Source organism: Oryzias melastigma, linkage group LG14 (assembly GCF_002922805.2).
Source record: "Oryzias melastigma strain HK-1 linkage group LG14, ASM292280v2, whole genome shotgun sequence".
In the NCBI taxonomy this organism is placed as follows: Eukaryota; Metazoa; Chordata; class Actinopteri; order Beloniformes; family Adrianichthyidae; genus Oryzias; species Oryzias melastigma.
This window is the reverse complement of record NC_050525.1, coordinates 17,214,176-17,225,957: the sequence shown is the minus strand read 5'-3', so window position 1 is coordinate 17,225,957 and position 11,782 is coordinate 17,214,176. Positions and strand designations below refer to the sequence as shown.

At 36.1% G+C, this 11,782-nt stretch overlaps 1 protein-coding gene across 1 annotated transcript in view; it reads left to right on the top strand.

Moving 5' to 3' along the window:
* rxfp2a (relaxin family peptide receptor 2a) overlaps window positions 1–7,048 on the top strand; it is a 69,489-nt gene extending 62,441 nt beyond the window's left edge. The window contains exons 16-20 of the mRNA XM_024266791.2: window positions 1,450–1,595; window positions 2,113–2,208; window positions 4,475–4,643; window positions 4,903–5,121; window positions 5,205–7,048. Coding sequence (XP_024122559.1) covers window positions 1,450–1,595; window positions 2,113–2,208; window positions 4,475–4,643; window positions 4,903–5,121; window positions 5,205–5,470 — 896 coding nt within the window. The 3' untranslated portion in view covers window positions 5,471–7,048. The remainder of the gene's footprint in view (window positions 1–1,449; window positions 1,596–2,112; window positions 2,209–4,474; window positions 4,644–4,902; window positions 5,122–5,204) is intronic.
* The last annotated feature ends 4,734 nt before the right edge of the window (window positions 7,049–11,782 follow it).

The following is an 11,782-nucleotide window of genomic DNA, read 5'->3' as shown; positions in this document are numbered from 1 at the left end:
CAAACAAAACACTTCTTTAAGAATTCATGAAAACTCTTGTTTTGTTTTGTGTTTGCCCTTTTCATGCATAATTCTCAAAATGTGAACCTGCCACCCAAACTGCTATGTTACTTCCTCCTACTGCTTGTTTATCTAAACATACATTTGAAAACACATTTCTGCCAGCTTAGTGGCCTTGTAGTATTTTCTGGAGGAGTCATGAGTTCAAATCCATACCAAAAACTGGGATTGGGGGGGTTAAACCACCACGGCTGTGTCTGCAGCTCACCACTCCCCCACAAAACAAATTTCACACACCTGACACTGCATTAAAGAAGGTCAGATATTCTCGTGACAGTCGGGACATCAGTGCTTATTAATATGCAGACCAGTGCTCTGTAATCAGGTTATCGATTATTATGCAGCATGAAAAAATGTGAAGTAAAAGTGCAGTAAGTTCAAACTAGTCTGCATATACTAAACAACTGCTACTTAAAGACCCATTCTAATGAAAAGGCATTTTTTGTGTTTTTTAGCATGCTCTTTTAGCCTTTTTCTGAGAATGGAGGACATTTATAAAGAAATTTAGGTACAAAATTGCATTTTTGAGTATTTCTTTATTCAAATATTGGGAATTTGGAGCAGATTAAAAAAATGCAGTTGGAAAAAGCTTGTAGTTGTGATGTAGGTGCTATGATGGAGGGAATACATAAAGAAGATTAAGTTTAAAATTGAATTTCTGCAAGAATATTTTTTTTTTATTTAGTTTTTTGATGAAATTGTTGTGAGTCAGAAACAGATGAAAAAAATTCTGTTTAAAAAATAGCTTATTTGTTATGCTTGATGCATCCACTTTAAGATAAATAGATCCATGAACGTCTTTGTTTTCCTCATCTGAGCCGACATTTGGCTCAGAACTGTACGGCTGGATAGCGCCAACATTGTTCGCCGCTTTTCTTGGACCGGTAATGTTAGGTTTGGGGTGTGAGGGGCTGTAAGCTACCGGTAAGAGAGCTCTCAGCAATACAGGGAGCTCAAAAATAGCTTAAAAGACGAGCAGAGTGAGGCTTTATTGAAATAAACTCACTTTCGTTTTATTCCACAAACAGTAAATGATTGACTCAAACACTGAAACAGGTTGTCATATGTGTATATTCCTGCTTGACCATAAATCCCTGCAACATTAAGGCTTCTTTAGAGTTTTATGTTTTGATCAAATAAATCTCAATTTAAAACATGATCTAATCTTCATCCTTAAACCTTCTCCTTCATTAAGCATCCCTAATTTGACATCAGGAAGACAGACTCCTTACAAATCTCCACAGAAATGTCTTTTTTGTGTACTGGAATCTGATTTATCATAGTAGTTTGGCTGCAGGTATAACCAACAGCCAATGAGGTAATACATGCATGAACTACCGTGCTGCAACATCTCTGTGTTAAAAGTCCCATTTGTGTTTTATTGTGCAGGTGCGGACTGCCTCATGGGCGTTTACCTGTTTTTCGTCGGGGTGTTTGACGTCAAATTCCGTGGGCAGTACAACCGAAATGCTCTGCAGTGGATGGAGAGCGTGGAGTGTCGCACAATTGGGTTCCTGGCCATGCTCTCATCTGAGGTCCTGAGTACAAATTTTAGAGAATTGCTAACTCGCTAGTTTTATTCGTCTGGGTTTCTAAAAATCATTACATTTTGTTGTGTTTGCACCGGCTCCTCATTAAATCGACATGCTCTGCAGACTGCAGGAAACGTTTGCCTTTGTGTCTACTTTGATTTTTTTTTTTCTTGAACCTGTGGGCCTCGCAGAGACCACGGATTCCAAAATTTTTTGTGAATGAGCCATTAAAATGACAATGCATGAGTATCCAACCAGAAATCATTTAATATTTTTTGGAAGCTTTGTCACAGAAATGTAAAAACTGCTTTCTGTAGTCTGTGTTTTTAATGAGTAATCCCCAAAGTGGACTTTGCTTGTTAAATCAACATCGATTGCTTTTGTCAATCTTTCTTAAGCTGGATTTTACTATAATTAATTTCTGTTTGAATGCCATATCTTTAAAAAAACACATTTAGTACATTAAATCTTAATTTTCTACTTCAATACAGCAAATTGACTATATTATTTTCCCCTTTAGGTGTCCGTTCTCCTCCTGACCTACCTGACTTTAGAGAAATTTCTGGTCATTGTCTTTCCGTTCAGCAACCTACGCCCGGGCAAGCTTCAGACAGTAGTGAGTTATTATACCTGTGTGAAAGAGTGTGAGAAGATTCCTGTGCTTTTATTCTTTTAAATCAACTTCCACTCCCTTCTTCTTGCACCTAAGGCGCCAAGACCTGGGATATATTAAAAAAAAAAAAAAAGAAAACAAGAGGTGCCACATCCCTCAGGAAATGTTGATGGGAAATGTGTGAACACCTCTAAAATAAATCAACACAGTTTATCTTCACTGACTCTTTTGCAAAATTTAACACCCGACAGCTGGTAATGGCACATACGCTGCCATGGCAGTTTGGGATAGCGAGACGCAGCCTCTCTCTGCATCTCGTTCAATCACAGACTCTGGCTGCATTTTAGGCAGATCGTGCCAGCAGTGAGCACTGAACTTTCATTGCACATTTTATTTTAGGAATGGTGGGAAAGCGCTAATTAAAAAAACTCGTCTGTTTGAATGTTTTCCTCCATTTTGTACCTTCATTTAATCACTTCAGTCTGGGTTCTAAATATTTTGAAGGTAAAATAACATTCAAAGCATGTTTGGAGAAAGAAATGAAACAAAAGTACAGAGGCTGGCATGAGGTAATAGAAGAAGCAAACTATTTCACTAAGTCTATTTTGCTAGTGTTTCGTGTCAGCAATGTGTTTTTTTTAAACTAATACCTCAAAATGCTTTACTGCTTGGTTTCCTTCTATTTCTTAATTATAATGAAAAGTGACTTTAACTTTGCAAACTTAAAAAGATCAACACAGTTTTTCCTAAAAAAGCATTATACTGTAGTTGAAAGTTGCATTATCCCAAGACTTAAAACTCATACTAAAATACTGTAATTAAAGGGTAACCAAACCAGGAAGTTGGAGGCTGACTCCACCCACTGCTGAAATGTGAAAATCCAGTCAGAGGTGCGGGGCTTGGGGGCTAGACTGTTCTCATTACTGGAGCTGCAGATCATGACGTCAGACTTCTGAAACTTACATGGTTTGACCAATCACAAAATTCAACTGTAATATCTCATTTCAACCTGTAGGGGGCAGTACAGAGACAGTTTTTGACTATATTTTGAAGAATTCATTTCAATTTGTCAAAAATTTGGCTATGACCAATGGACAGTACTTTTAAAGCCCCATTTTTAAAGTTCAACAGAAAACAAAGTTAATTTAGGGCTTGGTTACCCTTTAAATCAATATTTTTTTTTTCAATTTTTTTTATTTTTATTATATATTTATATACGCAGTTTTCCACCGCTTTTTCATGATTTCGCATCTTCGTAGATTTTTTTTTAGTTACGTGACTCCTCCAGTTCATCACAAAAACTTCGACAACTTAAGGCGCTTGTATGGAATTTTTGCATCCAAACTAGAGCATGCGCTGCTGAGGTGTACAGTATGTTTTAATACACACTAAACACAATTTATTCATGGGAGTAGAAGCAAACAGCGTCTCTAAAAGACACTTGTTTAACCCTGGAAAACTTTCGCTATAAAAAGTTACACCATCACTTTTGCCAGGTAATTTTTTACCAGATATAAAATACCCAATAAAAGTATTTCTCATAAAAAATAGATGAAGATATAACAACACATGAAAAATAGAGTAGTTTTCTTATATTTCAAACTGTGCTTTATGCAACAAAGTGGAGAAAAAACATCCTAAGAACATGCTTGAAAATGACTGAAAAAGTAGGAATTTGTGAAGAAATAAAATCCTTAAAAAATCAAATAAATGATACTGTACACTTGACCTTTGGTCCACTTATTCCTGGGACATATGACACTCAAAAAAAAATCCAACAAATTTAAAATAATGTAAATACTTTTGAAAATCATCCGGCGATAGTGCTCCACGGTTAAGCCTTTCAGCGTTGTTTTTGCAACATTTATTGCTTCTTAATACAAAGTGTTTACTTTTTTATTATATTCAGGTAGGCTTTTTTTTTTCTTATCCGAATTTTCATTTTGGGGCTTTGTGCTTTCATGTGGAATAAAGAATTTTCCAGTCTCACATCTCCCTAAATTGACGGCTCTGCAGAAAAACTGCCACCTGCTGCTTGTTTTCTCCCAGGAAAATGAAGTGGGACACAGTAACAAGAACTAATCTGATCCTAATGTTCAGAGCCTGGTTTTTCTTGATTAAAACTACACAGAAAATGTGAAAATTCCTTTGGTGAAATAGATTTGTCCCCAAAAAGCTTGATCGTTTTTAACTGCTGGTGAATTTGTGAAGCACAGAATAGAAAATGTTGACACAATTTTTCCTCTATTTCCTGTTGATCCACTGTAAGGTGATCCTGTCTTCCATATGGCTGGTGGGATTCATCATAGCAGCTGTGCCTCTTATGAATGAGGAGATCTTTGGGAATTACTACGGCCGCAATGGGGTTTGCTTTCCTCTGCACTCCGACAGACAAGAAAAGCCAACAGCCAAAGGATATTCCACAGGGATTTTTCTGGGTATGTTTAAAGGAAAAGTTGGCTTTTTGATCTGAAGCATTTGTATTGATTAAACGAAATACTTTTTTTTGTTTTTTTACACAGACCAAGCTCAGTTGATTTGCAAAAAAAAATATCTTAAAACTTTCCAAACTGTTGTTTTAAATATTCAGAATCAATCCCTGAATTTCAATTGTTTCCCGATTTTAAACACCAAAGAAGAACAGATTTTTACAATTTTTCATACACAAATGACTGAATTATTTGTGCTTTTCTTTAGGTTTAAACCTGGTGGCCTTTCTGGTGATTACCATGTCCTACTCCAGCATGTTCTACAACATTTACAAAACCGGCATCAATGCCACAGACTTGAGGAGCAGACTGCACAAAGATGTTGCAGTGGCCAACAGGTTTTTCTTCATCGTGTTCTCTGATGCCCTCTGCTGGATTCCTATATTTTTAGTGAAAGTTCTCTCACTGTTGGAGGTGGAGATACCTGGTAAAGAGATAGAAAAAGGATTGTTTTCACCAAAAAATGTGTAATAAAAAGTGCCTTATCTGTGATTTTCTTTGTTCTGTCAGGCACCATCTCCAGCTGGGTTGTCATCTTTGTCCTTCCCATCAACAGTGCCTTAAATCCCATCTTATACACGCTGACAACGAGTTTCTTCAGAGAACAGGTGGAGGTTTTGCTCTGTCGGTGGCAGAGGAGACACACTCTGAAAAAAGACCGCAAAAGCCTCACCTCTTCCACCATTTTCATGGAAACGTCGAGGCCGCCTTGCTGCCAGCCGCCGTCCTACCTCCAGCGGGTGTCCCTGATCGGTGGAGATCCTCGGTACGCCTAATGAGAGAGCACTTTTTCGGATGGTGTCACTTTATACTTAACGGGTCAAAGGCCTGACTCCTAATGCCTCTCACTCGACAGCAGCACTGTTTTAAGGGACCGACTTTTATGAGGAAAAACGGGACAGTCACTGTGCAGTTTCATCATGTTCCCCCGCCCTCCAAGTCATAAACACCTGCAGCACCTTTGGCCTTTGTGTCTACTCAAGGTCACCTCAAGAAATGGACTGAGGAGCCGGCGGTTCCAGATGAACTGGGTACCAGCATGAACAAACGGCCCATATTTTCTTATTTTTAAAGCAAAAAAAGCTTGGAATTGAACTCTACTGAGTAACCTGGCAACTCAAGACTTTTTATGATTTTGTCAAGTGAAAAAGTGCAAACAGAACTTTTCCAAAGGTGGGTACTTGATCTTTGGAGTGTGGAAGTGGAAGATGAGCAGCCTGAAAATCTTGTTACAGACACTGTTTTTTTTTTTTTTTACGTTTAGACTAAAGAGGAAAAAAGAGGCTCATGAAAACTCTTCTAAAAAATCATTTGAGGTCAAACAGTTTCAGATGTAGCACCACTGCTTGGTTTATGGAATGCTGAACTCATATGAAAATGCAATTGCTTTTGTTTACTGCACAAACAAAAATAACCTAAATGAGATGGTTTTTATTCTTGTTTTTACCAATTTTATCATTTTCAAAATCAATATTTGATGAATATTAAAACAAAAAGACATAACATGTATTTAAGTGATGCATAAAAGGAAAATCCCAGACATGTTTTTTCTTCAACCATGCTTCCATTTCTATTTATCATTTTCTTTTGTTTTCATACTTCATTGCATTTTGCTCTGAAAACCATATAATTATTTTGTTCTTACTTTTTCAATGCACAAATGTGTTGTTGATATGTTCTGTAAAGAGATCATTTTGATCATATTTATGAGTCATGACAAATTGTTGTTGAAATCTTGCAGATTTATCTTCCATTCTTCATTTCATCCTAATATACAAGTGTTTTTCAGTTGCTCTGTAGTCATTGTAGTTTCTATTTTCTGTGGCGTTTTTGATAAAATTCCTCTGTTGTGATTTGTTAAAAGTTAAGCTAATATGCTGCAGCATCTTGATACTATTAAGTAATGCTTTAAGTGATCCGATCTCTTCATTAAGAGAATAACTTAAACTGGAATAAATGATTCAATATCTGCATTGCACAAATTTGTGGAGAAGAGCCCTGACTCCACTATCTGGTCTTGCTTTGGGTTGAACTCCCTATAATTTGTTTTATTTATTTGTCTATTTTTTGGTATCTTCTTTGACCTTTGCAGTTACCAAAAAAAAGTGTAAGATTCAAAGAAGACGCATTTAAGGGTCTTATAAATGCAAGAAATGTGACAAGAAAGGCAGAAAAGATGCTTTCACTTTCTTTTTATTGTAGCCTACATGTTTAGTCTATTTTTGTTATACATAAATCGGTACAAAGCCTTCCTTTCTCAGTCTGTGTTCAATGTACTGTGCATTTTTTTCAAGCTCATATACGTATATATATGAGAAGAGACATGAAGAATAAATATTTGGTCAATTTCTGAATTTTGTTTCCAGATATGTCCTCTGTAATCCTTTTTATAGAGATGTATTTATCACTGATTAAAGAGTACACAGTGTACAGATAAAATCTGCATCTTGTCCTTTTGGATCCACAGTGGATCAGTTTCCTCCATCTAACTTTGTCCTCTGTATCCTCTACTCTTTCTACTCTCAAACTTATTACCTGTCAGCTCTAGACTCAGCATCCTTCTGCAAAAATATTCATCATCTCTCCTCTGGTCATGTCTGAACCATCTCAGCCTGACTCGATCTCCAAAATCTTTAACATGTGTTGTCCCTCTGATAATGTCATACCTGATCCTATCCATCATGGTTGGTTTCTCCCAAAGAGAACCTCAACATCTTCATCTCTGCTTCCTGTCTTTTCCTAAATGTCCTCATACATGTTTTTATTATCATTATTATTCATAATAACACTAATAAATAAATAAAAAGTTATCAGTGAAAAAAACGTTTTATGGATAGATGAAAATAACACTATTAGCTGAAAATATTTTATAATATTTTTTGAATCGATTAAGCAAATATTTTAAAATTTGTGATATTCACAAAAATATTATTGTTCATCAGAAAAATACTTATTATACTCACTGTTTGCATGTTAGTTTTGCAAAAGTATTATTTCTTAATCTTCTGTGGACCTGTTTTCCTCTGATTTGGCGGCACCTGCGGCGCTCAGCACAGCATCCTTCCTGGGCAGATGTCCTGCCCTTGAACAAAGGTGCGCCCTTAGTGACACGCTGATTGACACCACCCTTAACCAATTGGAAACGGCTATTGCCTCAGTTTCCAGTTTCGGGGCCTCTGATTGGTTGTTATGGGCGGGGCCAACAAATCGTAAGCTTTGGTGCTGTCAGCCGGGGCGGCACAAATCCTGGAGGAAAGAGACGGGGAGGATTGATGGAAACAAGCCGCAGAATCACATAAACAAAGGACTGCTGCCAGAAAATGACCCCGTAGGCGACGAGGTTGACCAAGAAAAGGTATAGTTTAATTTAGTCCCGCGCTGGTGGTGTTTCTATTGGTGTTCTATCATTTTGTGTACGAAAAGGCGTCGATAGCTGGAACTGGAATGGGTTCGAATTTTTCGCTACATGATTCATAACGACTATTTTTTATTATAACACACATATTTTTGGCGTTCAAAGCATAAACTTCGACACGTTTTTTTATTATTTGTTGCCATTTTACTCCACAGAGAACAACGTCGCGAGGCTTTTGTGCGGCAGACTAGCAAAACAACGCTATCAGTGACCGTTGGTTGTAAATACACATTTCATGATGGCGGATAAAACGCTACACAGCACATTCACAGTGAAGCTAAAATGTAAAATATGTGTTTAGAAATTATATTATAAATACACATTTCTACAGTTCATGAAAATATTTCAGTCTAAATTAACAAAATATTAACAAAGATAACTTAATAAGGACTTTGAACCCATTGTTTATTGTTTTCACTCATTCTTATATTTGGCCATATTAAGGACACTAGTGATCAAATAAATGATTCTAGTATATTATTTCATGTTGATAGTTTGCTATTGAATGCGTCATCAGTTTATTTTACAAATGGCTTTATGAATTGGAAAAAATACGGATCAAAATTGCATGATTTTTATTTATTTTTTTATCTTGGCTAATAAATCTCCAATTTGATTTCTTTGGTTTTAGCTATCTGACATATGCAGGTGGCTATAGCGGTCCAGCTTACCCCAACTGTTCTGTGTCACAACTTCATGTAACAGACAGGGAAGTGTGTTTCTCTAAACTCCTCCATTTTTGTTATTTATCAGGTTTATCAGTTTGTCTTTATGAGATGTTCACTCTGTTTTAAAGAAAAGAAATGGCCATTTTGTCTATATTACCATACTAAATGATAGATATTTGTGTAGCGCTTACAGTCACAGTCCGATTCACCCACTGTCAAACACTGAGCCAACATGGGGTTTAGTATTTTGCCCCAAGTGTACTTTGATGGGCAAGGCGGGAATCAAACCTGCAATATTCTGATCAGAGGTTGAGCACTGTACCACTGAGTTAAAATATAGACACAGTGTAAAAAAGGGGGAGTTCTGGTTGACATACACAGCTATTAAACGTTTTTGAGAATCTTTCTTTAAAGAATGTATTCATATTTGGTTTTTTTCTGATCCTTTTTTTGGTATTTAGGTTTTTTTTTTCTAGTCCCATAAGTTTTCAAATCTGGTCTTGTACATGAGATGTCGAGATACAAAAAGTAGAAGTTATTTTACTAGGGGTTTAACAATAAATGGATTTCTATTTCTAAGATCCAACCAGATCGATCTGTCTGGGGCAAGTTATTGATTAAATACTTTTAAGACATTTTTTTCAAAATTAGATAAATCAATATTGTAAAATATAATTTGGATTGAGATATGGCAGGTATATTTTACTATAACGAAAAAGCAACACACGTGATGATGGCAAAAAAATGATCAATCCATCATTACAGTCAAAAGTATAGAAACGCCAAACTAAAATGTTAATGAATTTGCCATTAATTCTTGTTTACTTGTTTTTTTTGTACACATATTTCATTTACACTTGATTATCTTGCAAGAAATACAACTTCACCTGCTCTGTTCAGTCCCAGATATTTATCTCTGAGTCACACTGGTTGAATTTTTGGCTAAAGATTTTAAGTCAGTGATTTGGATCAAATCGAATCGTTCAAAATTAACTAATATCAATTTATGAATCATATTGTCAACCACAAATTATGATGTAAATTGAATTGTTGTTAAAACAAATCGCTACACCCCTATATTTTGCATTATTTTCTTAATTTTTGAGTAGTGCAGGCAAAAATGAGATCTACATTATAATATTCACAATTATACCAAGGAGCCAGAACCCTGTCTTTATTCCATTATTCTCTGCTCATTTTGCTCCTGATTTGCTGACTTGGTTGATTCCACATCCTGATAGACTGAACAAACCTGTTCCAGGGGTCAGCATTCAGACAGAATTGTGGTTCTTGAGGACCAGAATTGATCTGCACTGGTAAAACAGCTTTATTTGAGTCCTTACAGGAAGCAATCATCTGAGTCCAACTCTTGCAGAAATGGCACATCCGGAAAGCCAACCTGACTGCTTTTTTGTTTGGCAATTTTACAACCCTGCTGGTGCTGAGGAGATGTGCCTCTGATGCAGAAACTCTTAACTGGTGAACCCTCCTTAGTTAAAAGTGTGGGGAGTCAGCTACATTGCCTGGTTTTCTCTACAATCATTGTTTAATTTCTAAACCCCAAAGAGGCAGGTGTTTATAAGTAAAATAGCGTTTGGATTTCTTAAAGAATCCATTTGACTTGAGGGTTTTGTGTGTTTAACGCACCAAAAAATACAATTTAAAGAATGTAGTTTCATTTTGGTCAGGTTTTTTTCATGCTGTCAGGCTTTTGGCTGATACCTTTTTTCTTGTTAGAGCCTCCGAAGTGTTGGATAGCCCATGTCTGAAGCTGCAGACGGGTCGATGAACACAACTACAGGGTATACTGGCAAATAAATAATCAGAACCAATGAAATGACATGTTTGATTTTCCTAAGCGTAGCTTCAGCTATTAGTGTTTGTCTTTTGTTAAAGTTTTGTCTTAAAAGCTGTGCATGCATTTTTTTTTAATTACTGCTATATTTTTTTAAATATTGCCCGAATTCACCTATCAAAATAGAAATTAACAGCACCACCTGAGGGTTTATACCATCACTGGGCTCAAGGGGGCAGCAAAGTGTTCATCCTTAATTTATGGTGGACTAAAACCCTAAAAATATACAGCAATTAGTAAGAAATACATTTTAACTGTTGCAAAAATACCTCAGCTGGTCATCACAGTTCAAACTTTGTTTCTGTATTCTTTAATAAATGTTTAAATTAAAAAATAGTCTGACAAGTTAAATAAAATTGAAATTAATCATGTTTTTATGACTGATTTCCATGCATTTTATTAAGCTTTCTATGTCATTTTAAATAAATAAGATAAAGGAATGAAGCAGGCTTTCATATAGAAATAATTTGAGATATGTCCCAGTTAACATTGCAGTCTGCTGCAGGCGTGTTACTTTTGTGAGAATGTTGAACGTTGAATAAGTTTGTTATATATTTGACAAAGTCATAAAGAATCAGGGCTTTTTTTTCTCTTAAATGATACGTCAAAAATGACTAAGATGAGAAAACCATCCTCCATGATGATGATTATGATGAAGTGGTGTTAAAACAAAGCATTCCAAACATTTCTTGCAGTTGAAGTGAAAACATCAGACAAAGCAAAAAAAAAAAAAAAAAAAAGGTAAGCGTAAAAGCATGAATGACTAAGTCTTTCCTGAGGCAGGGAAAAACCACTGTGGAGATGTTGCTTCTGTTTACCCAGCATACCAGGCTGAAAGTAAGGCTGGGACTCTGTGGTTTGAGTGTGAGAGTGTTTGTTGGTTGTTCTTGTTCTTCCCTGTTGAGCAAATCATGTCTGCACGGCGGGTAAAGGGTGGCACTCGGCTTATAAGTCACGTATAAGAGCCTTAACTGCTTTTGTCGTGAAAACACGGATGCTTGAGAATTAATTCGGTGTATTTCTTTAAATGTATCGCTATTTGTTTTGAACTAATACTTTGTTAAAATACAGCGAAGATAGTTATTTTTAAAGATTTGTTAAGAAAAGTGATATTTAAAAGTCTGGATGGGTTAGCTGGTTTATATGAGAC